The 24,605-nt window shown below is 40.7% G+C and overlaps 1 protein-coding gene across 1 annotated transcript in view; it reads left to right on the top strand.

Annotated features, from left to right (window-relative positions):
- The window catches only part of LOC128698411 (lachesin-like), a 258,942-nt gene that overhangs the window by 116,583 nt on the left and 117,754 nt on the right, over positions 1-24,605 (top strand). Inside the window, exons 5-6 of the mRNA XM_070085033.1 lie at positions 11,014-11,184; positions 13,838-13,966. Of these exons, the coding sequence (XP_069941134.1) occupies positions 11,014-11,184; positions 13,838-13,966 (300 nt within the window). The remainder of the gene's footprint in view (positions 1-11,013; positions 11,185-13,837; positions 13,967-24,605) is intronic.

Below are 24,605 nucleotides of genomic sequence, written 5' to 3'. Positions count from 1 at the left end.
ACCTCCCGTGAAGGTACCATCAGGGTACCTCCCGTGAAGGTACCATCAAGGTACCTCCCGTGAAGGTACCATCAAGGTACCTCCCGTGAAGGTACCATCAGGGTACCTCCCGTGAAGGTACCATCAAGGTACCTCCCGTGAAGGTACCATCAGGGTACCTCCCGTGAAGGTACCATCAAGGTACCTCCCGTGAAGGTACCATCAAGGTACCTCCCGTGAAGGTACCATCAAGGTTCCCCCCGTGAAGGTACCATCAAGGTACCTCCCGTGAAGGTACCATCAAGGTACCTCCCGTGAAGGTACCATCAAGGTACCTCCCGTGAAGGTACCATCAAGGTTCCTCCCGTGAAGGTACCATCAGGGTACCTCCCGTGAAGGTACCATCAAGGTACCTCCCGTGAAGGTACCATCAGGGTTCCTCCCGTGAAGGTACCATCAGGGTACCTCCCGTGAAGGTACCATCAAGGTACCTCCCGTGAAGGTACCATCAGGGTACCTCCCGTGAAGGTACCATCAAGGTACCTCCCGTGAAGGTACCATCAGGGTACCTCCCGTGAAGGTACCATCAAGGTACCTCCCGTGAAGGTACCATCAAGGTACCTCCCGTGAAGGTACCATCAAGGTTCCCCCCGTGAAGGTACCATCAAGGTACCTCCCGTGAAGGTACCATCAAGGTACCTCCCGTGAAGGTACCATCAAGGTACCTCCCGTGAAGGTACCATCAAGGTTCCTCCCGTGAAGGTACCATCAGGGTACCTCCCGTGAAGGTACCATCAAGGTACCTCCCGTGAAGGTACCATCAGGGTTCCTCCCGTGAAGGTACCATCAGGGTACCTCCCGTGAAGGTACCATCAAGGTACCTCCCGTGAAGGTACCATCAGGGTACCTCCCGTGAAGGTACCATCAAGGTACCTCCCGTGAAGGTACCATCAAGGTTCCTCCCGTGAAGGTACCATCAGGGTACCTCCCGTGAAGGTACCATCAAGGTACCTCCCGTGAAGGTACCATCAAGGTTCCTCCCGTGAAGGTACCATCAGGGTACCTCCCGTGAAGGTACCATCAAGGTACCTCCCGTGAAGGTACCATCAGGGTACCTCCCGTGAAGGTACCATCAAGGTACCTCCCGTGAAGGTACCATCAAGGTACCTCCCGTGAAGGTACCATCAAGGTACCTCCCGTGAAGGTACCATCAGGGTACCTCCCGTGAAGGTACCATCAAGGTTCCTCCCGTGAAGGTACCATCAGGGTACCTCCCGTGAAGGTACCATCAAGGTACCTCCCGTGAAGGTACCATCAAGGTACCTCCCGTGAAGGTACCATCAAGGTACCTCCCGTGAAGGTACCATCAAGGTACCTCCCGTGAAGGTACCATCAGGGTACCTCCCGTGAAGGTACCATCAGGGTACCTCCCGTGAAGGTACCATCAAGGTTCCTCCCGTGAAGGTACCATCAGGGTACCTCCCGTGAAGGTACCATCAAGGTACCTCCCGTGAAGGTACCATCAAGGTACCTCCCGTGAAGGTACCATCAGGGTACCTCCCGTGAAGGTACCATCAAGGTACCTCCCGTGAAGGTACCATCAGGGTACCTCCCGTGAAGGTACCATCAAGGTACCTCCCGTGAGGGAGGGAAGAGGGAGGGAAGTATTGTGGGAGAGGTGAAGGAAGAGTAGTACTGTAGGAAGAGAAGTGAAAGAAGTGCAGTATTGTGGGAGGAGAAAGTGTTCCTTTAGGACGTGTTCCCTCATTAAGTGTAGTCAACAAACGAGGTAGAGTTTGCTAACAATAATCCAGCTGTAGTTTGCTAACAATAATCCAGCTGTAGTTTGCTAACAACAATCTAAGAATAGTCTACTAACAGCAATCTAAGAACAGTCTACTAACAACAATCTAAGAATATCCCACTAACAACAATCTAAGAATAGTCTATTAACAACAATCTAAGAATATCCCACTAACAACAATCTAAGAATAGCCCACTAACAACAATCTAAGAACAGTCTACTAACAACAATCTAAGAATATCCCACTAACAACAATCTAAGAATAGCCTACTAACAATAATCTAAGAATAGCCTAATAACAAACTAGCGGTATATTGCTAATAAACTAAGTATGCTCTCATAACAACGACCTGGAAGTAGTTAGATAACTTAGTGTGGTCTCCACAATCTAGCTAACTAGCCATATCCACGATGTATTCTGTTAAGTATCAACAGAATAATGAAACAGAAATTAAAATTTTCTCTTAATTGGACGTGATTTTGAAACTGATATCTTCAAATTAGTTTCGTTTTAAATATTTCTCTCAGCTTTTACCAGAGCAACATGTTAGCTACGATACGTGAGGCTCCAATTATTTTACGGTATATAATAAACGATATCTCTGGAATATCAGTGGGTTATTAAATATAAATATAGTTTAATGACTTTGTTAGGTTTAAAGCCTGTCGACTGCAAGTGGATCATTAAGTCTGCATGTTACCCGTTCAATAAAAATCAAGAATTCTTTAATCACACAAATCAGGGATTAAAAGTAAACTCTCATTGGATATATCTTCTGGCGTTACTACTATATTATGTAACAATATATATATATATATATATATATATATATATATATATATATATATATATATATATATATATATATATATATATATATATATATATATATGTATATATATATATATATATATATATATATATATATAGAGGTATTGGGAAGATGGAGGGAATATTTTGAGGAATTGTTAAATGTTGATGAAGATAGGGAAGCTGTGATTTCGTGTATAGGGCAAGGAGGAATAACATCTTGTAGGAGTGAGGAAGAGCCAGTTGTGAGTGTGGGGGAAGTTCGTGAGGCAGTAGGTAAAATGAAAGGGGGTAAGGCAGCCGGGATTGATGGGATAAAGATAGAAATGTTAAAAGCAGGTGGGGATATAGTTTTGGAGTGGTTGGTGCAATTATTTAATAAATGTATGGAAGAGGGTAAGGTACCTAGGGATTGGCAGAGAGCATGCATAGTTCCTTTGTATAAAGGCAAAGGGGATAAAAGAGAGTGCAAAAATTATAGGGGGATAAGTCTGTTGAGTGTACCTGGTAAAGTGTATGGTAGAGTTATAATTGAAAGAATTAAGAGTAAGACGGAGAATAGGATAGCAGATGAACAAGGAGGCTTTAGGAAAGGTAGGGGGTGTGTGGACCAGGTGTTTACAGTGAAACATATAAGTGAACAGTATTTAGATAAGGCTAAAGAGGTCTTTGTGGCATTTATGGATTTGGAAAAGGCGTATGACAGGGTGGATAGGGGGGCAATGTGGCAGATGTTGCAAGTGTATGGTGTAGGAGGTAGGTTACTGAAAGCAGTGAAGAGTTTTTACGAGGATAGTGAGGCTCAAGTTAGAGTATGTAGAAAAGAGGGAAATTTTTTCCCAGTAAAAGTAGGCCTTAGACAAGGATGTGTGATGTCACCATGGTTGTTTAATATATTTATAGATGGGGTTGTAAGAGAAGTAAATGCGAGGGTCTTGGCAAGAGGCGTGGAGTTAAAAGATAAAGAATCACACACAGGGTGGGAGTTGTCACAGCTGCTCTTTGCTGATGACACTGTGCTCTTGGGAGATTCTGAAGAGAAGCTGCAGAGATTGGTGGATGAATTTGGTAGGGTGTGCAAAAGAAGAAAATTAAAGGTGAATACAGGAAAGAGTAAGGTTATGAGGATAACAAAAAGATTAGGTGATGAAAGATTGAATATCAGATTGGAGGGAGAGAGTATGGAGGAGGTGAACGTATTCAGATATTTGGGAGTGGACGTGTCAGCGGATGGGTCTATGAAAGATGAGGTGAATCATAGAATTGATGAGGGAAAAAGAGTGAGTGGTGCACTTAGGAGTCTGTGGAGACAGAGAACTTTGTCCTTGGAGGCAAAGAGGGGAATGTATGAGAGTATAGTTTTACCAACGCTCTTATATGGGTGTGAAGCATGGATGATGAATGTTGCAGCGAGGAGAAGGCTGGAGGCAGTGGAGATGTCATGTCTGAGGGCAATGTGTGGTGTGAATATAATGCAGAGAATTCGTAGTTTGGAAGTTAGGAGGAGGTGCGGGATTACCAAAACTGTTGTCCAGAGGGCTGAGGAAGGGTTGTTGAGGTGGTTCGGACATGTAGAGAGAATGGAGCGAAACAGAATAACTTCAAGAGTGTATCAGTCTGTAGTGGAAGGAAGGCGGGGTAGGGGTCGGCCTAGGAAGGGTTGGAGGGAGGGGGTAAAGGAGGTTTTGTGTGCGAGGGGCTTGGACTTCCAGCAGGCATGCGTGAGCGTGTTTGATAGGAGTGAATGGAGACAAATGGTTTTTAATACTTGATGTGCTGTTGGAGTGTGAGCAAAGTAACATTTATGAAGGGATTCAGGGAAACCGGCAGGCCGGACTTGAGTCCTGGAGATGGGAAGTACAGTGCCTGCACTCTGAAGGAGGGGTGTTAATGTTGCAGTTTAAAAACTGTAGTGTAAAGCACCCTTCTGGCAAGACAGTGATGGAGTGAATGATGGTGAAAGTTTTTCTTTTTCGGGCCACCCTGCCTTGGTGGGAATCGGCCAGTGTGATAATAAAAAAAAATATATATATATATATATATGTAAATATATATATATATATATATATATATATATATATATATATATATATATATATATATATATATATATATATATATATATATATATATATATATGTATATATATATATATATATATATATATATATATATATATATATATATATATATATATATATATATATATAAATATATATAATATATGTATATATATATATATATATATATATATATATATATATATATATATATATATATATATATATATATATATATACATATATATATATATATATATATATATATATATATATATATATATATATATATATATATATATATATATATATATATATATATATAAAAAGGGGTGCTTGAATGTGTGTGGATGTAGTGCAGATGATAAGAAAGAGATGATTGCAGTTGTTATGAATGAAAAGAAGTTAGATGTCCTGGCCCTAAGCGAAACAAAGCTGAAGGGGGTAGGTGACTTTCAGTGGGGAGAAACAAATGGGATTAAGTCAGGAGTATCTGAGAGTGTTAGAGGTAAGGAAGGGGTAGCAATAATGTTGAAGGATCAGTTGTGGAAGGAGAAGAGGGAATATAAATGTGCAAATTCAAGGATTATGTGGATTAAAATAAGATGTGAAAAGTGGGTAATAATAAGCGTGTATGCACATGGAGAAGAGAGGAGTGTAGAGGAGAGAGGGAGATTTTGGGAGATCTTAAGCGAATGTACAGGAATCTTTGAACCCAGTGAGAGAGTAATTGCGGTAGGGGACCAAGGAACAAGGAAAACAGAAGCAGCAAGAAAGAGAGAGGTGAAGGTGTATAAACTAAAAGAGGAGGCAGTTAGGGTAAGATACAAACAACTATTGGAGAATAGATGGGCTAGTGAGAGTATAGGCAATGGGTCGAAGATGTATGGGGTAGGTTTAAGAATGTAGTGTTAGGGTGTTCAGCAGAAGTTTGTGGTTACAGGAAAGTGGGTGTGGGAGGGAAGAAGAGCGGTTGGTGGAATGATAATGTAAAGAGAGTAGTAAGGGAGAAAAAGTTAGCATAGAGAGGTTTTTACAAAGTAGAAGTGATGCAAGGAGGGAAGAGTATATGGAGAGAAAAAGAGAGGTTAAGAGAGTGGTGAAACAATGTAAAAAGAGAGCAAATGAGAGAGTGGGTGAGATGTTATCAACAAATTTTGTTGAAAATAAGAAAAAGATTTGGAGTGAGATTAACAAGTTGAGAAAGCCTAGGGAACAATTGGATTTGACAGTTGAAAATAGGAGAGGAGAGTTATTAAATGGAGAGTTAGAGGTATCGGGAAGATGGAGGGAATATTTTGGGGAATTGTTAAATGTTGATGAAGATAGGGAAGCTGTGATTTCGTGTAAAGGGCAAGAAGGAATAACATCTTGTAGGAGTGAGGAGGAGTCAGTTGTGAGTGTGGGGGAGGTTCGTGAGGCAGTGGGTAGAATGAAAGGGGGTAAGGCAGCTGGGATTGATGGGATAAAGATAGAAATGTTGAAAGCAGGTGGGGATATAGTTTTGGAGTGGTTGGTGCTATTAATTAATAAATGTATGGAAGAGGGTAAGGTACCTAGGGACTGGCAGAGAGCATGCATAGTTCCTTTGTATAAAGGCAAAGGGGATAAAAGTGAGTGCAAAAATTATAGGGGAAAAAGTCTGTTGAGTATGCATGGTAAAGTGTATGGTAGGGTTATTATTGAAAGAATTAAGAGTAAGACGGAGAGTAGGATAGCAGATGAACAAGGAGGCTTTAGGAAAGGTAGGGGGTGTGTAGACCAAGTGTTTACAGCGAAACATATAGGTGAACAGTATTTAGATAAGGCTAAAGAGGTTTTTGTGGCATTTATGAATTTGGAAAAGGCATATGACAGGGTGGATAGGGGGTCAATGTGGCAGATGTTGCAGGTGTATGGTATAGGAGGTAGATTACTGAAAGCAGTGAAGAGTTTTTATGAGGATAGTGAGGCTCAGGTTAGAGTATGTAGGAGAGAGGGAGATTATTTCCCAGTAAAAGTAGGCCTTAGACAAGGATGTGTGATGTCACCGTGGTTGTTTAATATATTTATAGATGGGGTTGTAAGAGAAGTGAATGCGAGGGTCTTGGCAAGAGGTGTGGAGTTAAAAGATAAAGAATGAAACACAAAGTGGGAGTTGTCACAGTTGCTCTTTGCTGATGACACTGTGCTTTTGGGAGATTCTGAAGAGAAGTTGCAGAGATTGGTGGAAGAATTTGGTAGGGTATGTAAAAGAAGAAAATTAAAAGTGAATATAGGAAAGAGTAAGGTAATGAGGATAACAAACAGATTAGGTGACGAAAGATTGGATATCAGATTGGAGGGAGAGAGTATGGAGAAGGTGAATGTATTCAGATATTTAGGAGTGGACATGTCAGCAGATGGATCTATGAAGGATGAGGTGAATCATTGAACTGATGAGGGGAAAAGGGTGAGTGATGCACTTAGGAGTCTGTGGAGACAAAGAACTTTGTCCGTGGAAGCAAAGAGGGGAATGTATGAGAGTATAGTTGTACCAACACTTTTATATGGGTGTGAAGCATGGGTGATGAATGTTGCAGCGAGGAGAAGGCTGGAGGCAGTTGAGATGTCATGTCTGAGAGCAATGTGTGATGTGAATATAATGCATAGAATTCGTAGTTTGGAAGTTAGGAGGAATTGCGGGATTGACAAAACTGTTGTCCAGAGGGCTGAGGAAGGGTTGTTGAGGTGGTTCGGACATGTAGAGAGAATGGAACAAAACAGAATGACTTCTAGAGTGTATAAATCTATAGTGGAGGGAAGGCGGGGTAGGGGTCGGCCTAGGAAGGGTTGGAGGGAGGGGGTAAAGGAGGTTTTGTGTGCGAGGGGCTTGGACTTCCAGCAGGCATGCGTGAGCGTGTTTGATAGGAGTGAATGGAGATAAATGGTTTTTAATACTTGATGTGCTGTTGGAGTGTGAGCAAAGTAACATTTATGAAGGGGTTCAGGGAAACCGGCAGGCCGGACTTGAGTCCTGGAGATGGGAAGTACAGTGCCTGCACTCTGAAGGAGGGGTGTTAATGTTGCAGTTTAAAAACTGTAGTGTAAAGCACCCTTCTGGCAAGACAGTGATGGAATGAATGATGGTGAAAGTTTTTCTTTTTCAGGCCACCCTGCCTTGGTGGGAATCGGCCGATGTGTTAACAAATATATATATATATATATATATATATATATATATATATATATATATATATATATATATATATATATATATATATATATATATATATATATATATATATATATATATATATATATATATATATATATATATATGCAAAACAGCCACTCTGAAAGAATAGAGAAATTCCAAGCGCTTTCGTGACTACTCACATTATCAAGGAACTATGAAAGTGAAGCATCCAAGAAAGCTATATAAGGGGTCGGCCAGCACCTCACTATCAGATCCCACAACGGTTAAACACGTGACGCGCGGCGAGCCAACTTGGATAGGTCCTTTGCAAAACTCACCCCCAAGCTATTTATTTGTCCAGTGTATTATTAAATTCTTCCCAAATTCTATTAATTATAAATGGATCTAATTTATATAAACCAAAGGAAATATTCATATTATTGTCAAAACTGCTTTTTATGAAACAAGATTCAATTATATTCCTGTCGACCATGGACTTGCTTGATACTACTTTCTCAACTTTTTGAAAATCAATTGGATGGTTAAAATCTCTTACATGAATAAATAGAGCATTGGAATCTTGTCCAGTTCTAATGCTATATTTATGTTGTTTTAATCTTAGTTCGAGATTTTTACCAGTTTGACCGTAATAAACTTTATCGCAAATTTTACAAGGAATCTTATAGACACATCCATCAGCATTTTGGGGGGAATTCTTAATCAAAAGTTTTTTTACTGTATCAAGATTTTTGAATACAACTTTAATATTAAAAGTCTTAAGAAGAGAAGGCATATCAACCAAGTTTTCATGGTAAGGGAGAACCAACATATTTTTAGTTGAATAAGGCTGGTTGCCCTTTTTTGGATTATAAAAAGTGTTCCTAGCAACTTTACTGTTGAGTTTGAAGAAAATAACTCATTGCCTTTTCTAGATGTTTTAATTATTAAGGGTAATAATGAATTCAAATTTAAAATTTGCAGAAAACCTACAAATAACTGTTCCTATGTCCACTATTATTCCTCGCATCAAGATAGAGTCAAACTGTCTGTTTTCTCATCAATGTTTTTGAGAGCTTTACGAATTTGTAGTCCTGAGTTCATAGATGAGGAAATATCCAAAATTTATGAAATAGGTAATGATTTAAAATACCCAAGAAATGTAATTGATAAATCTTTTAAAGTTGCTAGGAACACTTTTTATAATCCAAAAAAGGGCAACCAGCCTTATTCAACTAAAAATATGTTGGTTCTCCCTTACCATGAAAACTTGGTTGATTTGCCTTCTCTTCTTAAGACTTTTAATATTAAAGTTGTATTCAAAAATCTTGATACAGTAAAAAAACTTTTGATTAAGAATTCCCCCCAAAATGCTGATGGATGTGTCTATAAGATTCCTTGTAAAATTTGCGATAAAGTTTATTACGGTCAAACTGGTAAAAATCTCGAACTAAGATTAAAACAACATAAATATAGCATTAGAACTGGACAAGATTCCAATGCTCTATTTATTCATGTAAGAGATTTTAACCATCCAATTGATTTTCAAAAAGTTGAGAAAGTAGTATCAAGCAAGTCCATGGTCGACAGGAATATAATTGAATCTTGTTTCATAAAAAGCAGTTTTGACAATAATATGAATATTTCCTTTGGTTTATATAAATTAGATCCATTTATAATTAATAGAATTTGGGAAGAATTTAATAATACACTGGACAAATAAATAGCTTGGGGGTGAGTTTTGCAAAGGACCTATCCAAGTTGGCTCGCCGCGCGTCACGTGTTTAACCGTTGTGGGATCTGATAGTGAGGTGCTGGCCGACCCCTTATATAGCTTTCTTGGATGCTTCACTTTCATAGTTCCTTGATAATGTGAGTAGTCACGAAAGCGCTTGGAATTTCTCTATTCTTTCAGAGTGGCTGTTTTGCATATTTTGAAATCACCTGTTTACTGCGATCTTATTGCATATATATATATATATATATATATATATATATATATATATATATATATATATATATATATATATATACATATATATATATATATATATATATATATATATATATATATATATATATATATATATATATATATATATATATATATATATATATATATGTCGTGCCGAATAGGTAAAACTTGTGATTTTGACTTAAACAGCAACGCTCTTCTTGCCGAATAAGGCAAACGAAAATTTGTGTGTGTGCAATAATTTCTCAAAAATCTTTCTGATCCTAACGAAAAAAAATATATTTCATTTTGTTTATCATTAAATTATTATACACCAATCAATTATTTTTTTAGCTCATATCATTTTACTTATTAAACTGATAAAATATCCTACATATGCATTACTATAAACCAAAACTGAAGCTTTCAACTTCCATTCCAAAAGAAAAAAAAATGAATAAAATTGTGTAGTATGTATCATAAACCAATCTGAACCCCATTCAATAAAACCATTCAATAAAAACGTTCAATAAAAACGTTCAATAAAAACATTCAATAAAAACAATACCAAGATCTTCCTTTCCCTTTTATTTGGTGGTGCTAACAATTGTTCAGTCGTGACACATCCAAGAGTTCCATTTACAAGACAGTCCCCTCGTCGAGTCTGTAATCAAAATGTTCTGGTGTATATCAGATCCTTCCCTCTCGTCATCCTTCTCTTCCTCTTCTATGAGAAACAGTTCTTTCTTTCCTCTTCTTGTCACTAGTTCTTTTTGTGTTGCTGAGTCTTCTTACCTCCTACTGTCACTCCTCAGCTAAATCTTGTGTTGCTGAGTATATTTGCCTCACACTGTCACTCCTCGGGAAGCTAATTCTTGTGTTGCTGAGTATACTTACCTCCTTACCTCCTTTTGTCACTCCACAACTAGTACCTTCTTGTCTTACTAGGTCTCTTTATATCCTGCTGCCTTTCAACTAGTTCCTTGTGTTGCTAGGTCTCCTTACATCCTGCTGTCACTCTTCAATTAGTTCTTCCTAGTGGTGTTGTCCTTCCTTGCCGTCTGCTGTCTTTCTCAACCACCTTCTTCCTGTGGTGCAATTCTTTCTTACCTCTTCTGTCGCTTCTCGTGCAGCAACTTCTCGTGTTCCTGAGTCTCTCTATTTCCTGCTGCCATTTTTCAACTTCTTTCGGTTTATCTTCCTTTTCACCTCCTGTTGTCACTCCTCAACCATCTCCTCCTTGTGTTGCAGTTCCTCCTAACATCATCGACGAGCAGACCTCTGGGGACATCACCGTGCCTGATGGGGAGAGTGTTTCGCTAGTGTGCACAGCCAATGGTTATCCGGCTCCTAAGATCCTCTGGCGAAGGGAAGACGGCGAGAAGATCACATTAAGAACCGGCAGGAGGGACAGGATGAAAGGTAAATCTTTACTGGGTTACGTTGTGTTTTTTCCATAATGTCATATTTTTTAAATATAAAAATATCAGCTCATGGAAATATTTAAGTACAGGAACATAAGACTCGGTTAAGTACAATAGAACAACACCCCACTGAAGCAGAGAGCCTTGTAATGTACTTTATCTTCAGTACAAAGATGTGAAGACCCTTAAGCTAAGGCAAGCGACATTTACAGCAAGACCAGAACTAAAAGAACTTCCTCTCTGTGAAGGTCAGGTCCAGACTCTTTTGGAATTATTCTCATTGTTGCGTGTCACTGAAAGTAAAAGAAAGATGGTTTGCACATAATTAATCTTTATCCATAATTATTAACATAACATAATTCATAACTTTTACGTATTCTTTTCGTTTTCTTTACTGACACCCCTGAGACAAGATGCTCCACACCTTATCTTAAAGATTACCATCTAATATTTCTTTGCTTTAAGACTACTTTCCTTAACCCTACTATCTTATCGCTAACACTACCACCGAATTTTTAAGACTGCCACATTATCTCTAAGATATCTTTAACTTTAAGACAACCACCTCATCTCTCTCACTTCCATCTCATATTTTTTGTCCGTCAAGTTTGTGGACCACTCAGACCCTCCGACATATAAAACCAAACTCACTTTTAAAGTTTACGCAGCCGAACAAAACTACTGCTCGTTTCAACAGCAATTGACAGCTGTTACATATTAATGTAACAACTCGCTGGCCAAGACGTGCAGATATGTATTAACCAAACCTTGTATTGCATACTGTAAACATTGTACTCGTTAGAATTTTTGTCTATAAAGCTGGTGAGACTTTGGAAACGTATTATTCTGTGAGCAAGTGTTTTGTGTTAGCACTTGTTTTCCCTGAGTAAGTGGTTTTTTTTAAATAAACTAAACTTTCCACTGCGAATTTTTTTTATCACTTTTTATACAATAGATTTTATTTGGCTGCTAAATAACAAATTGGGCAATTTGTAGTTCATGGCCCAAAGGCAGTGGCTCCGTTCTTGACAGGTGAGAGTCTGGGCAACTCTCCTGGATATCTGTGGTCCTAGCAGTAAATAAACTGGGTCTTGAAATGAGCTAAGATAACAGTCCTTAGCTTGTAAACTAAACGTTGTAAATAGAGAGCAGCAGTAGCATGCTATCAAAAAGTTCCCAGATTGTAGAGAGAAAGAAATATGATAACCTAGTTGAAGTTGTCTCTCACGATTCTTCTTCGGATGCTATACACTGATCCCGGCGCCTCTGACACTTCTCGAAACATTCTGTAGATCTTTCCTAACGCCATCTACCTTGGCCAGGGAATCTCCACTTCTTTAAAACGCCTCCCCTTGAGTGCCATTTTTATTTTTGGGAAGAGAAAGAAGTCACAGGTGAGAGGGTGGGAGACGGCCACTACTAGGCCACACTAGGTTTTTCTGGTTCTGAGACGGCAAGTAAGGCCCAGTTTTCGCAGCCACTCGTCTCATATTCAGAATTTCAGTCAAAATACATTAACACGACCCATAAGAAATTTCCACAGCACTTATAATGTCCTGAATGCTCTGACGACGATCTTCGTGAATAACCTTCCTCACTTTTTCAATGTTGTAGTCTGTTTTACACGTTCATGAACGACCAGAGAATTCATCATCCTTAACTGATGTTCGTCCAGCTTTGAATCAAAACACTGTGTCCTACTTATTGCTTCGTCACCAGATGCTTCCTGAAGCATTCTGTCAGTCTCACTAGCTGTTTTCCCACACACACACACACACACACACACACACACACACACACTTCGTTGTTTCTTTTAAAGATTCTTTTCTGTTATATGGAAAATAAAAACAACGCACACACAGCATGACAAAGAAAAAATGCCCATCTAACCTCAATGGAATGACCGATCGCGCTGAAACTCACCACTCCACAAAGAATGTAGTGCATACCATGATATACGCTGCTGCCATACTTCACCCAGCAAGCACACGAAAAATTCGAGTCCGGGAAGTTTTTGATATCACCTTATACTCAATTTTGACAATAATCTGCTTCTAATTTATCTTATGTCCATTCATCCTAATAATTTAGGTCAATAACAAGGCCATTTAGTACACAGAAATAAACTTTTTAAAGATAATTTTACTTAGATATATTAAAGCCAGAGTCGGCAGGCGGTTGATAAATAAGTTAATACTATAAAATAATGGGTGTTGACTTTGTGATACAAGTTCCATAAACACTAAGCAATGAACAGGTAAATTATCATATGAACTTAAAATTCAACACACAGGATTTCTAAATTTTGTCCTCAATATAAGACCATCTTCATCAGATGGTCAAGAGTGAGTCGACACACTCTTGTTTACCAGAGTTGCAGATGCTTGCTATTTCGTGTTTTATATTCACAATTAAAAAATATGATTTCATTTACGTGGGAGTGCTAAGTCCGTTAGGATCATACAGCGTCTGGGGAATGTGTGGCAACCAGATGCGATCCAAGGTAGAGGAGGGTAGTTCAGATCCCCTGGACCAAGAGCCCTTTAATGACATCGACTCACCTCCTTCGAAGGGTCATTATGAAATAACTTTGTTAAGCAAAAAGACTAAAGTATTTTACCGCCAGGTTCAGCATTGGGTTGTGTTTACAGTTGACGAGGTGGAAGGTCCCTACCTCAACCTGACGAGGGTTCGACGGAAACAGATGGGAGCTTATGTCTGCATCGCGAAGAACGAGGTCCCTCCAGCTGTTATGAAGAGAATCATCGTCAACGTCGCTTGTAAGTAACGTCTAACAGTACGTTTATAATGTGTATGTTGTTTTTCCTTTATCTTTACTCATTCCTGTGTGTGGTAGATTCAACGTATATAAAGCTACTCGTAAATCTGTGTTTTCTAGCCTAAAATAAGGGACTCTTCTGGCTCAGTATTCTTAGTGACTGTCCATTTTCTTACGTGCGAACTATGACGCAGCAAATAGTCTGTTAAAGGAACTTCTCAATTATTAACTTTTACAGTGCACCTGGCTAATTAAACCTTTTTCGATTAATAACAAATAGAGACCTTCACCTGCCTTACTGACCGTCTTTCAGCTGAGTGATGAGTCGTTATTCACCTGAATTAGTAGTTTGTCTGACCATTTCGGCGTGAGTCACCTGACCGATTAATCGTCGTTAACCTGACTCATTAGTCGTCGATGATTTGTTTTGTTGATTAGTACATATTTACCAAAAGGTGTAAGGAGGACTTGGGTAAACCACTGTTTTGGCTCATGTAATCCACTGGCTAGGCTCATGGTAAGCCACTGGCTAGGCTCACGGTAAACCACTGGCTAGGCTCATGGTAAGCCACTGGTTAGGCTCATGGTAAACCACTGGCTAAGGTCATGGTAAGCCACTGGCTAGGTTCATGATAAACCACTGGTTAGGCTCATGGTAAACCACTGGCTAGGATCATGGTAAACCACTGGCTAGGCTCATGGTAAACCACTGGCTAGGCTCATCAACAGATCACTAGAAAATTGGTATCGCACCAAGTAATTGGAAAATGACTAATGTGATATTTGGAAAATCGGGAGATATGTAAACTGATGGAATTAATAATATCTCGGTGAAATTCGAAGCTACCTGGAAAAAAAATATTTAATGACTCACAGCACTAAATTTGTATGGCGTTCCTGCCATACAAATTTACTATTTTCATCAGGGTATCTGAAGCGGTAGACCAAATAAAAGTAATACAATATCAAGAGTATGGGTTTCAATAAGGTCTTTGATGTGATGAATGGTTTGAAAAACCGACAAGTTGAAGATTGAGACACTTATGCAGCATATGGGAATCTTTATTCAGGAAACGTTTCGCCACACAGTGGCTTCATCAGTCCAATACAAAGAGGAAGGCGTAAGGAGAGGAGGAGAATGAGGTAATCAGTCCCTCAACCTGGAGTCGATGTGTTCAGTCCATTCTACAAGATTGATGGACTGAACACATCGACTCCATGTTGAGGGACTGATTACCTCATTCTCCTCCTCTCCTTACGCCTTCCTCTTTGTATTGGACTGATGAAGCCACTGTGTGGCGAAACGTTTCCTGAATAAAGATTCCCATATGCTGCATAAATGTCTCAATCTTCAAGGTCTTTGATATATTACCACACAGGAGAGTGTTGAAGAAAGTAGCATCACACGGAATAGATGGAGAAATTATCCCCTGGATTGAGGCGTGGTTAACGGATAAACATCAGTGTTTGCATAAATGGGGAGAAATCAGAGTGGTAACCTGTTACCAGTGGTGTTCCACAGGGATCAGTATTGGGCCCCTTACTCTTCACAATATACATAAAAGACTTAGATAAGAGAATAAATAGTTATATAAGTAAGTTTGTCGATGACAATAAAATAGGTCGTCAAATAAATTCTGATGACGACACAAGAGAACTACAGAATGTTAAACTGGTTGATGTGTTGATACGAGAGATGGCAGATGCACTTTAATGACAAATGTAAGTTTCTGTTCTTGGGGAAAGAAAATAATTATACCGCCCATAAACTATATAATATATAACTCAGTCAAACTGAATATGAAAATGGCAAAAATCTAAAGTTAAGATAACAGTGAACTTGATTCGCAACTAAGTTAACAGAATTCTTAGTTTCACATCAAGAAGTATAAAAAACAGGAGTCCTCAGGGTATACTTCAACACTTTATTAATAGTAAGGACTTATTAATAAGGTTATGCTGCACAGTTCTGGTCACATTATTACAGAATGAACATAAATAGTATGAAAAACATACAGAGAAGGATCCCAATGTATCAGAAATATTTCTTACGAGGATAGACTAAGGACACTGAATTTGCACTCTCTAGCAAGGCGTAGAATTAGGGATGATATGACTGAAGTGTACGAATGGAATGCAAGAATGAATAAAGGAGAATTATGAAATAACATGCTAAAATTATCTAAGTAAGACTTGACTCGCGGCAATAAGTTAAAGTTGGAAAATTTAGGTTTACATAGAATATACTAAAGCACTGGTTTGGTAACAGAGGTGTGAATGTGCGGAGCAAATCTCCGAGTAGCATCTGAAGCGAGAACAGTAGAAGAGAAATTGAGGGGCGTGGATAAGCATGGAGAGGAAACTGAAAAGAGGATATCTCAATATGAATTCCACAAATCAAGATGGACAAGTTGGGATTAGTTGCATGTGGGGATAATATTCATTTATTTGCAAAAACCGAGATATGGTTTAATTTGAAGAGTTTTAAGTTGTTATAGACATAACAGGAAGGGAGGTGGGGTGACACTATATATTCAAAAAAAACTTTAACTGCTGCTTAAAAGCAGGCATAAACACTGAAAGAATACATACAGTCTATCGGAATTTTTTAAACAGGAACACAAAAAATTCCCTGAATTAAGCCTGAATGCCTTCCATCCCCCCCACACACAGGTGCGGTATAACCCCTATGGGTTTAGCGCTCTCCTATAATAATAATTTTAACCGAAATAATAAGAAATCTCCTTATTGATGATAATTTGATTAATGAGCTTCAACACGAATTCACAAGACATTGTTAATCCCTGTCAAATTTACTGACCTTCTTTAATAAAACATTTCATGTTAATTTGGATTTCGGTTAGGCATTAGACAGAGAACCACTCATACCTTTGTTAAGAAAAATAGCAACTCATGGTATTGGAGGGGAAAGTTCTAACCTGTATCGTGGCACGACTGACCAATAGAAAGCACAGGGAAGCTCTTGTTGAAATGAGCTGAAGACAATAGCTCTATATAAGTAAATTTAACTGAGTAAAATAAAAAAGATTATGTATAAGCCGAGCCTGAAATACTCACCATGCATAGATCAGAAAAGTTTTTTGAAGATATCACATAGAGAGAACGAGAAAACGTATTTTTATCTGAAATAAGCTGATATATTAAATGTTTTGAATTATGACGCAGGTAAAGACTTCAATCACATACTCAGGAGATGAATGAACGTAAACACTACCCATGAGCATACACAACGGGAGGAGCATATACTGTTTACATTTTTTATGAGCTAGATATTTTCGACGTTAGTGTGCAGAAGAAATGCGGACGTAATGGCCCTTGTGCAGTCGATGGGCTTTAACTAAAAATCTAACTGCAACAGTGGCCGTTATGAGAAATGGATTGCTGCTGCCTTAATGACCATTTTTCCACACACACACACACACACACACACACACACACACACACACGCACACACACACGCACACACACACACACACACACACACACACACACACACACACACACACACACACACACACACACACACACACACACACACACACATACACACACACACACACACAATACATAGCTTTAAGAAGAGGCATGATAAAGCTCATGGAGCTGGAAGAGTGACCCAGTAGCGACCAGTGAAGAGGCGGGGCCAGAAGCTATGACTCGACCCCTGCAACCACAACTACGTGAGTACAACTAGGTGAGTACACACACAGCACATGGAACAATTACTTTGCCCTGTACTGTTTCTTATGAATGTAAATGACTTAACAGAAAAATCGAATCAGAGAAGTCCCTGTTCGCAGTTGACAAAACTAACGAAGAGAATGCAAACAGGAGCAGTGCAAGAAAGACTACAAATGGATCTGGACAAGCTGCAGGATTGGTCTAACAAGTGGCTATTAGAATTTAACCCCAGCAAAGTCAAAGTTAAGAAAATAGGAAAAGGGCAAACAAAGCCGTAAACAGTGTACAGGCTCGGGGGGACAAACACTGCAAACTGAAAGGGACTATGTATGCCCATGTAACGATTGTGACTAAGTATTTGTAGGTAAAACATTAAGACAGTTCCACACACGCATTTCTGAACACAAATATGCCAGCAGAATGGACCCCTTGAACAACACTTATGTTTCCCACAAAAACTCCCACAACCACCTGATTAATCTCAATGGTACATGACAATTATCCATACATTGGAAACAGTGACCGAGAGAGCAAGAACACTGATAAACTACTGGTATGAGGAGATTTAAACCCTGAGGAGATTATAACAATGTTGGTAGAATTACCAACAATACGTTGCCACAGTAAAATGTCACATAAGTTGCACTTTTGTTCTTTTATGTAATCTGAAAAGACTGACTGCGAAAACTGGCAGTAGTGATCAAGAGTTTTCCGAGCCAACGTTTCAAGGAGATAACAAGAGTAAGAAAAGGAGATGAGCCAGTTTTCACACAAGATAAATATGACATACCTAAAATCATCTACGGAAATCGCTTGGTGCCGGCAATCGTGTAGTACCGTTTTAAGTACCTGGTGAGTATGAGAAAAGAAAAATGGGGGAACTGAGTAGCAGGAAATTGAACTGCGGAAAGGGGACTACGAAAACACAACTTTTCTGAGCGAAGTGTTACGGGAAAGAGAACTACATGACAATGATGTACCAGAAAGAATGGAGGTAATGCTCAAAGTGTTAAGAGTTAAAGACAAAATTCCTACGAAGTATTAAGAAAAATAATAAAAATTCTAGAAAGGTTCAATTAGGAATTCAGAGAAGCCAAGTGAGGGTGCAAGGAAATTTCGAAAAGATAAAGAGTACATCAATCAACAGAAAACAGGTAAACAAACAGGAGAGATAGAAACAAAAACTCAGTGATAAGAAGGGCAAAGACACTTTGCAAATGATATTACATAAATAGCCAAAACTTAATTAAATCTACTCCACAGTTACATATAAAGGAAGACGACTATAAAGAACCAAGTGATAAGACTGAAGGAGAAAAAAACTGAGAAGTATGCAAAGAACATAGGAAAGGACTTAGCTGAAGATTCAAAGAAGTCTTCACAGAGAAAAAATGAGAGATACGTCAAGCCACTGAAGTCAAAACAGATAAACAGGTGCTAGGAAGTATCCACACAAGATGTGGCGTCTCGCAAGAATTATCAACAGGACAGCAACTTTTCCCAGTAAGTGTTTGCTATGTTGTAAGATTAAAAAGTAGAATAATAACAAGACATGACAGAGATGACTTCCAGTGACACCTCAATAGTCCACAGATGTAGATAAAAAAAAAGGGGGGGGGGATGCTAGAATTAAATCCAAACAAATGCAACATCATGTGAATCGGAGAGGGTGAAGGCAGCCTGGAGAATCTGCAAAGAAAAATAATATAGAGTAACTATCAAGCCTATAGCTAGAGTTTCACACAAATCATAACTTCAGCGGCATATGCAATATTAGCAAACATCAGAAAAGCATTCAGGAATTTGAACAAGAAAATCCTTCAGAACTATATATACGATATAAGTTAATCCGTGCGCCAAATATATAGCTCACACCTGGTCAAGGTTAATTAAGAATCTTGAAGAGATTCCAAGGTTTGCAACCAGACTAGTACTAGATCTAAGAGAAATGCCCAATGATGAAAGGCTAAAGGCATAGAATCTAATGACCTTAGCACTGAGAAGGCTTTAGAGAGATATTATTTCGACATATAAAATACCAGGAGAAATTGTTAAGTCATACAGGGGCAGACTGAATTAAAAGGACCAGTATCAAAGGGACACAGGTAGAAGCTGAAGAGAGAAATTAGCCACATAAATGGTTGAAAAGACGGTGGCTGAAAAGCGAAATGATGTGGATGATGAAATAGTGGAGGGAATCTCAATACACAGCTTCATGAGTATATATGATAAAAGTAAGATATCAGTTATGACTAGGAAATGAGTATTGACCTACGTATACCCAACTAAGTGCCAATTGATGACAGCGCGCGCGCACCCACGCACGCACGGGCGCGAACACACACACACGAAGACACACACACACACACACACACACACACACACACACACACACACACACACACACACACACACACACACACACACACACACACACGAATCTCTACTCTTCACTTCGGGCATTTTAAAAGAATATGCTAAGACACTATGCCAAGTTAATGTTACGTCCTGAAGCCAACGATCAGGTGTCACTGTGGATAAACGTTGTGGAAGTCAGTAGCGAGTGACTGATCACGGAGCAGCGTCAGCAGTGCTGACCCCAGAAATATGTTCTTTGTGTCAGCAGATAATATTAGGCTCAGTTATCTCTTGAGGCTCCATGACGTAGGGAAATAAGCTGAAGTTTGTGTGTGTGTACTCACCTAGTTGTACTCACCTACTTGAGGTTGCAGGGGTCGAGTTCTAGCTCCTGGTCCCGCCTCTACACTGATCGCTACTAGGTCACTCTCCCTGAACAGTGAGCTTTATCATACCTCTGCTTAAAGCTATGTATGGAACCTGCCTCCACTACATCGCTTCCCAAACTATTCCACTTCCTGACTATTCTGTGGCTGAAGAAATACTTCCTAACATCCCTGTGATTCATCTGTGTCTTCAACTTCCAACTGTGTCCCCTTGTTGCTGTGTCCCACCTCTGGAACATCCTGTCTTTGTCCATCTTGTTAATTCCTCTCAGTATTTTGTATGTCGTTATTATGCCCCCCCTATCTCTCCTGTCCTCCAGTGTCGTCAGGTCGATTTCCCTTAACCTCCCCTCATAGGACATACCTCTTAGCTCTGGGACTAGACTTGTTGCAAGCCTTTGCACTTTCTTTAGTTTCTTTACGTGCTTGGCTAGGTGTGGGTTCCAAAGTGGTGCCGCATACTCCAATATGGGCCTAACGTACACGGTGTACAGGGTCCTGAACGATTCCTTATTAAGATGTCGGAATGCTGTTCTGAGGTTTGCTAGGCACCCATATGCTGCAGCAGTTATTTGGTTGATGTGCGCTTCAGGAGATGTGCCTGGTGTTATTCTCACCCCAAGATCTTTTTCCTTGAGTGAGGTTTGTAGTCTCTGGCCCCCTATACTGTACTCCGTCTGCGGTCTTCTTTGCCCTTCCCCAATCTTCATGACTTTGCACTTGGTGGGGTTGAACTTCAGGAGCCAGTTGCTGGACCAGGTCTGCAGCCTGTCCAGATCCCTTTGTAGTTCTGCCTGGACTTCGATCGAATGAATTCTTCTCATCAACTTCACGTCATCTGAAAACAGGGACACTTCGGAGTCTATTCCTTCCGTCATGTCGTTCACAAATACCAGAAACAGCACTGGTTCTAGGACTGACCCCTGTGGGACCCCGCTGGTCACAGGCGCCCACTCTGACACCTCGCCACGTACCATGACTCGCTGCTGTCTTCCTGACAAGTATTCCCTGATCCATTGTAGTGCCTTCCCTGTTATCCCTGTTTGGTCCTCCAGTTTTTGCACTAATCTCTTGTGTGGAACTGTGTCAAACGCCTTCTTGCAGTCCAAGAAAATCCAGTCCACCCACCCCTTTCTGTCTCTCTTGTCTTACTGCTGTCACCATGTCATAGAACTCCAGTAGGTTTGTGACACAGGATTTCCTGTCCCTGAAACCATGTTGGCTGCTGTTGATGAGATCATTCCTTTCTAGGTGTTCCACCACTCTTCTCCAGATAATCTTCTCCATGGGTTTGCATACTATACATGTCAGTGACACTGGTCTGTAGTTTAGTGCTTCATGTCTGTCTCCTTTTTTAAAGACTGTTGCCTTCCATCGCTCAGGCAATCTCCCTGTTTCGATAGATGTATTGAATATTGTTGTTAGGGGTACACATAGCGCCTCTGCTCCCTCTCTCAGGACCCATGGAGAGATGTTATCCGGCGCCATTGCCTTTGAGGTATCTAGCTCACTCAGAAGCCTCTTCACTTCTTCCTCGGTTGTGTGCACTGTGTCCAGCACTTGGTGGTGTGCCCCACCTCTCCGTCTTTCTGGAGCCCCTTCTGTCTCCTCTGTGAACACTTCTTTGAATCTCTTGTTGAGTTCCTCACATACTTCACGGTCATTTCTTGTTGTCTCTCCTCCTTCCTTCCTTAGCCTGATTACCTGTCCTTGACTGTTGTTTTCCTCCTGATGTGGCTGTGTAACAGATTCGGGTCAGATTTGGCTTTCGCTGCTATGTCGTTTTCATATTGTCGTTGGGCCTCCCTTCTTATCTGTGCATGTTCGTTTCTGGCATATACTGTGTGTGTGTGTGTGTGTGTGTGTGTGTGTGTGTGTGTGTGTGTGTGTGTGTGTGTGTGTGTGTGTGTGTGTGTGTGTGTGTGTGTGTGTGTTTGTGTGTGTGTGTGTGTGTGTGTGTGTGTGTGTGTGTGTGTGTGTGTGTGTGTGTGTTTGTGTGTGTGTGTGTGTGTGTGTGTGTGTGTGTGTGTGTGTGTGTGTGTGTGTGTGTGTGTGTGTGTGTGTGTGTGTGTGTGTGTGTTGTGTGTGTGTGTGTGTGTGTGTGTGTGTGTGTGTGTGTGTGTGTGTGTGTGTGTGTGTGTGTGTGTGTGTGTTTGTGTGTGTGTGTGTGTGTGTGTGTGTGTGTGTGTGTGTGTGTGTGTGTGTGTGTGTGTGTGTGTGTGTGTGTGTTTGTGTGTGTGTGTGTGTGTGTGTGTGTGTGTGTGTGTGTGTGTGTGTGATGGGGACGGGGTAGGGCGTGTCCATCCTTGCGCACACTCACAGTCATGTATATTCAGTGATCACCGGACTTTTCTTACTGAATGTAATATTCATTAATGTTTCAATGCTACAGTCGCCTTCGTGGCTATTACAATAGCCACGACCACTGTACCCCGTCTGGGGTACAGCCTCCGTCACAGCTTCCGTCACAGCCTCCGTTACAGCTACCGCCACAGTCACTTCCACAGCTTCAGTAACAGACTCCGCCACGGTCTTTGTATCAACCTCCGTCACAGCTTCTGCTACAAGTGCGTTACAGCAACCATCAAATGCTCCGTCACACGTCCGTCTCCACTGCTGTCACAACCTCCGTCACCGGGTCAAAGAACCAGAGCCAATAAAGAAGACATAAAGAGAGTAAAACGCTGGAGTTGGGAGCAGGCGGCCGCGTTCCCTGCTCCCCCTCGACGGGAAAACTGTGATATAACCTTCGGCCTCCATTCACTGACGGATTTGCCAGCTAGATTTCATTCCCCTGTGAGAAGGGAAAGGTGTGGCGTGCAGCCCGGTGTCAGGGGATTCCCTGTAACACACACACACACACACACACACACACACACACACACACACACACACACACACACACACACACACACACACACACACACACACACACACATAAGGTAGTCGTTGCAGTGATGTATAACCCACCACAGAACTGCAGGAGGCCAAGAGAGGAATATCGATGGTGGACACACTGGCTGAGGTGGCACGAAGAGCTCAATCGTGGAGAGCAACGTTACTGTTTATGGGTGATTTCAACCACAGGGAGATCGATTGGGAAAACCTGGAGCCTCATGGAGTCCTGACACATGGAGAGCCAAAACGATGGATGTGGTACTGGAAAGCCTCATGCACCAACACATCAGGGACACTACCAGAGAAAGAGGGGAGGATGAACCAGCAAGACTGGACCTTGTGTTCAGCCTGAGCAGTTCAGACATTGAGGACATCGCATATGAGAGGCCCCTCGGAGCTAGTGATCACGTGGTTCTGAGTTTTGATTACATACTAGAGTTACAAGTGGAGAGGGTAACAGGAGTCAAATGGGAAAAGCCAAACTATAGAAGGGGGGACTACACAGGTATGAGGAGCTTCCTGCGGGAGCTTCAATGGGACAGAGAACTGGTAGGAAAGTCAGTAAACGAAATAATGGAATATGTAACAACAAAATGCAAGGAGGCAGAGGAAAGGTTTGTTCCCAAGGGCAACAGGAATAATGGGATGACCAAAGCAAGTCCTGGTTTACCCGAAGGTGTAGGGAGGCAAAAACTAAGTGCATTAGAGAATGGAAGAGGTACAGAAGGCAAAAGGACCCAGGAAAATAAGGAGATCAGTCGAAGAGTCAGAAACGAGTATGCACAGATAAGGAGGGAGGCCCAGCGACATTATGAAAACGACTTAACATCGAAAGCCAAGTCTGACCCGAAACCGCTGTATAGCCACATTAGGAGAAAGACAGCAGTCAAAGACCAAGTGATAAGGCTGAGGAAAGAAGGTGGAGAACTCACAAGAAATGATCACGAGGTATGTGAGGAGCTCAACATGAGATTTAAAGAAGTATTCACAGTGGAAACAGGAAGGACACTGGGAAGACAGGACAGAGGGGGACACCAAGAGGGAATAGACCAACAAGTGCTGGATGACATACACACAACTGAGGAGGTGAAGAAGCTGCGAAGTGATCTTGATACCTCAAAGGCAATGGGACCGGAAAACATCTCCCCGTGGGTTCTTAGAGAGGGAGCAGAAATGCTGTGTGTGCCACTAACCACAGTCTTCAACACATCCCTCGAAACTGGGCAACTACCTGAGGTATGGAAGAGGGCAAATTTAGTTCCCATTTTTAAAAAAGGAGACAGAAAAGAGGCACTA

Source organism: Cherax quadricarinatus, chromosome 14, assembly GCF_038502225.1.
Source record: "Cherax quadricarinatus isolate ZL_2023a chromosome 14, ASM3850222v1, whole genome shotgun sequence".
Lineage (NCBI taxonomy): Eukaryota > Metazoa > Arthropoda > Malacostraca > Decapoda > Parastacidae > Cherax > Cherax quadricarinatus.
Note: the sequence above shows the minus strand (reverse complement) of the source record. Positions and strands in the feature narration are given on the sequence as shown.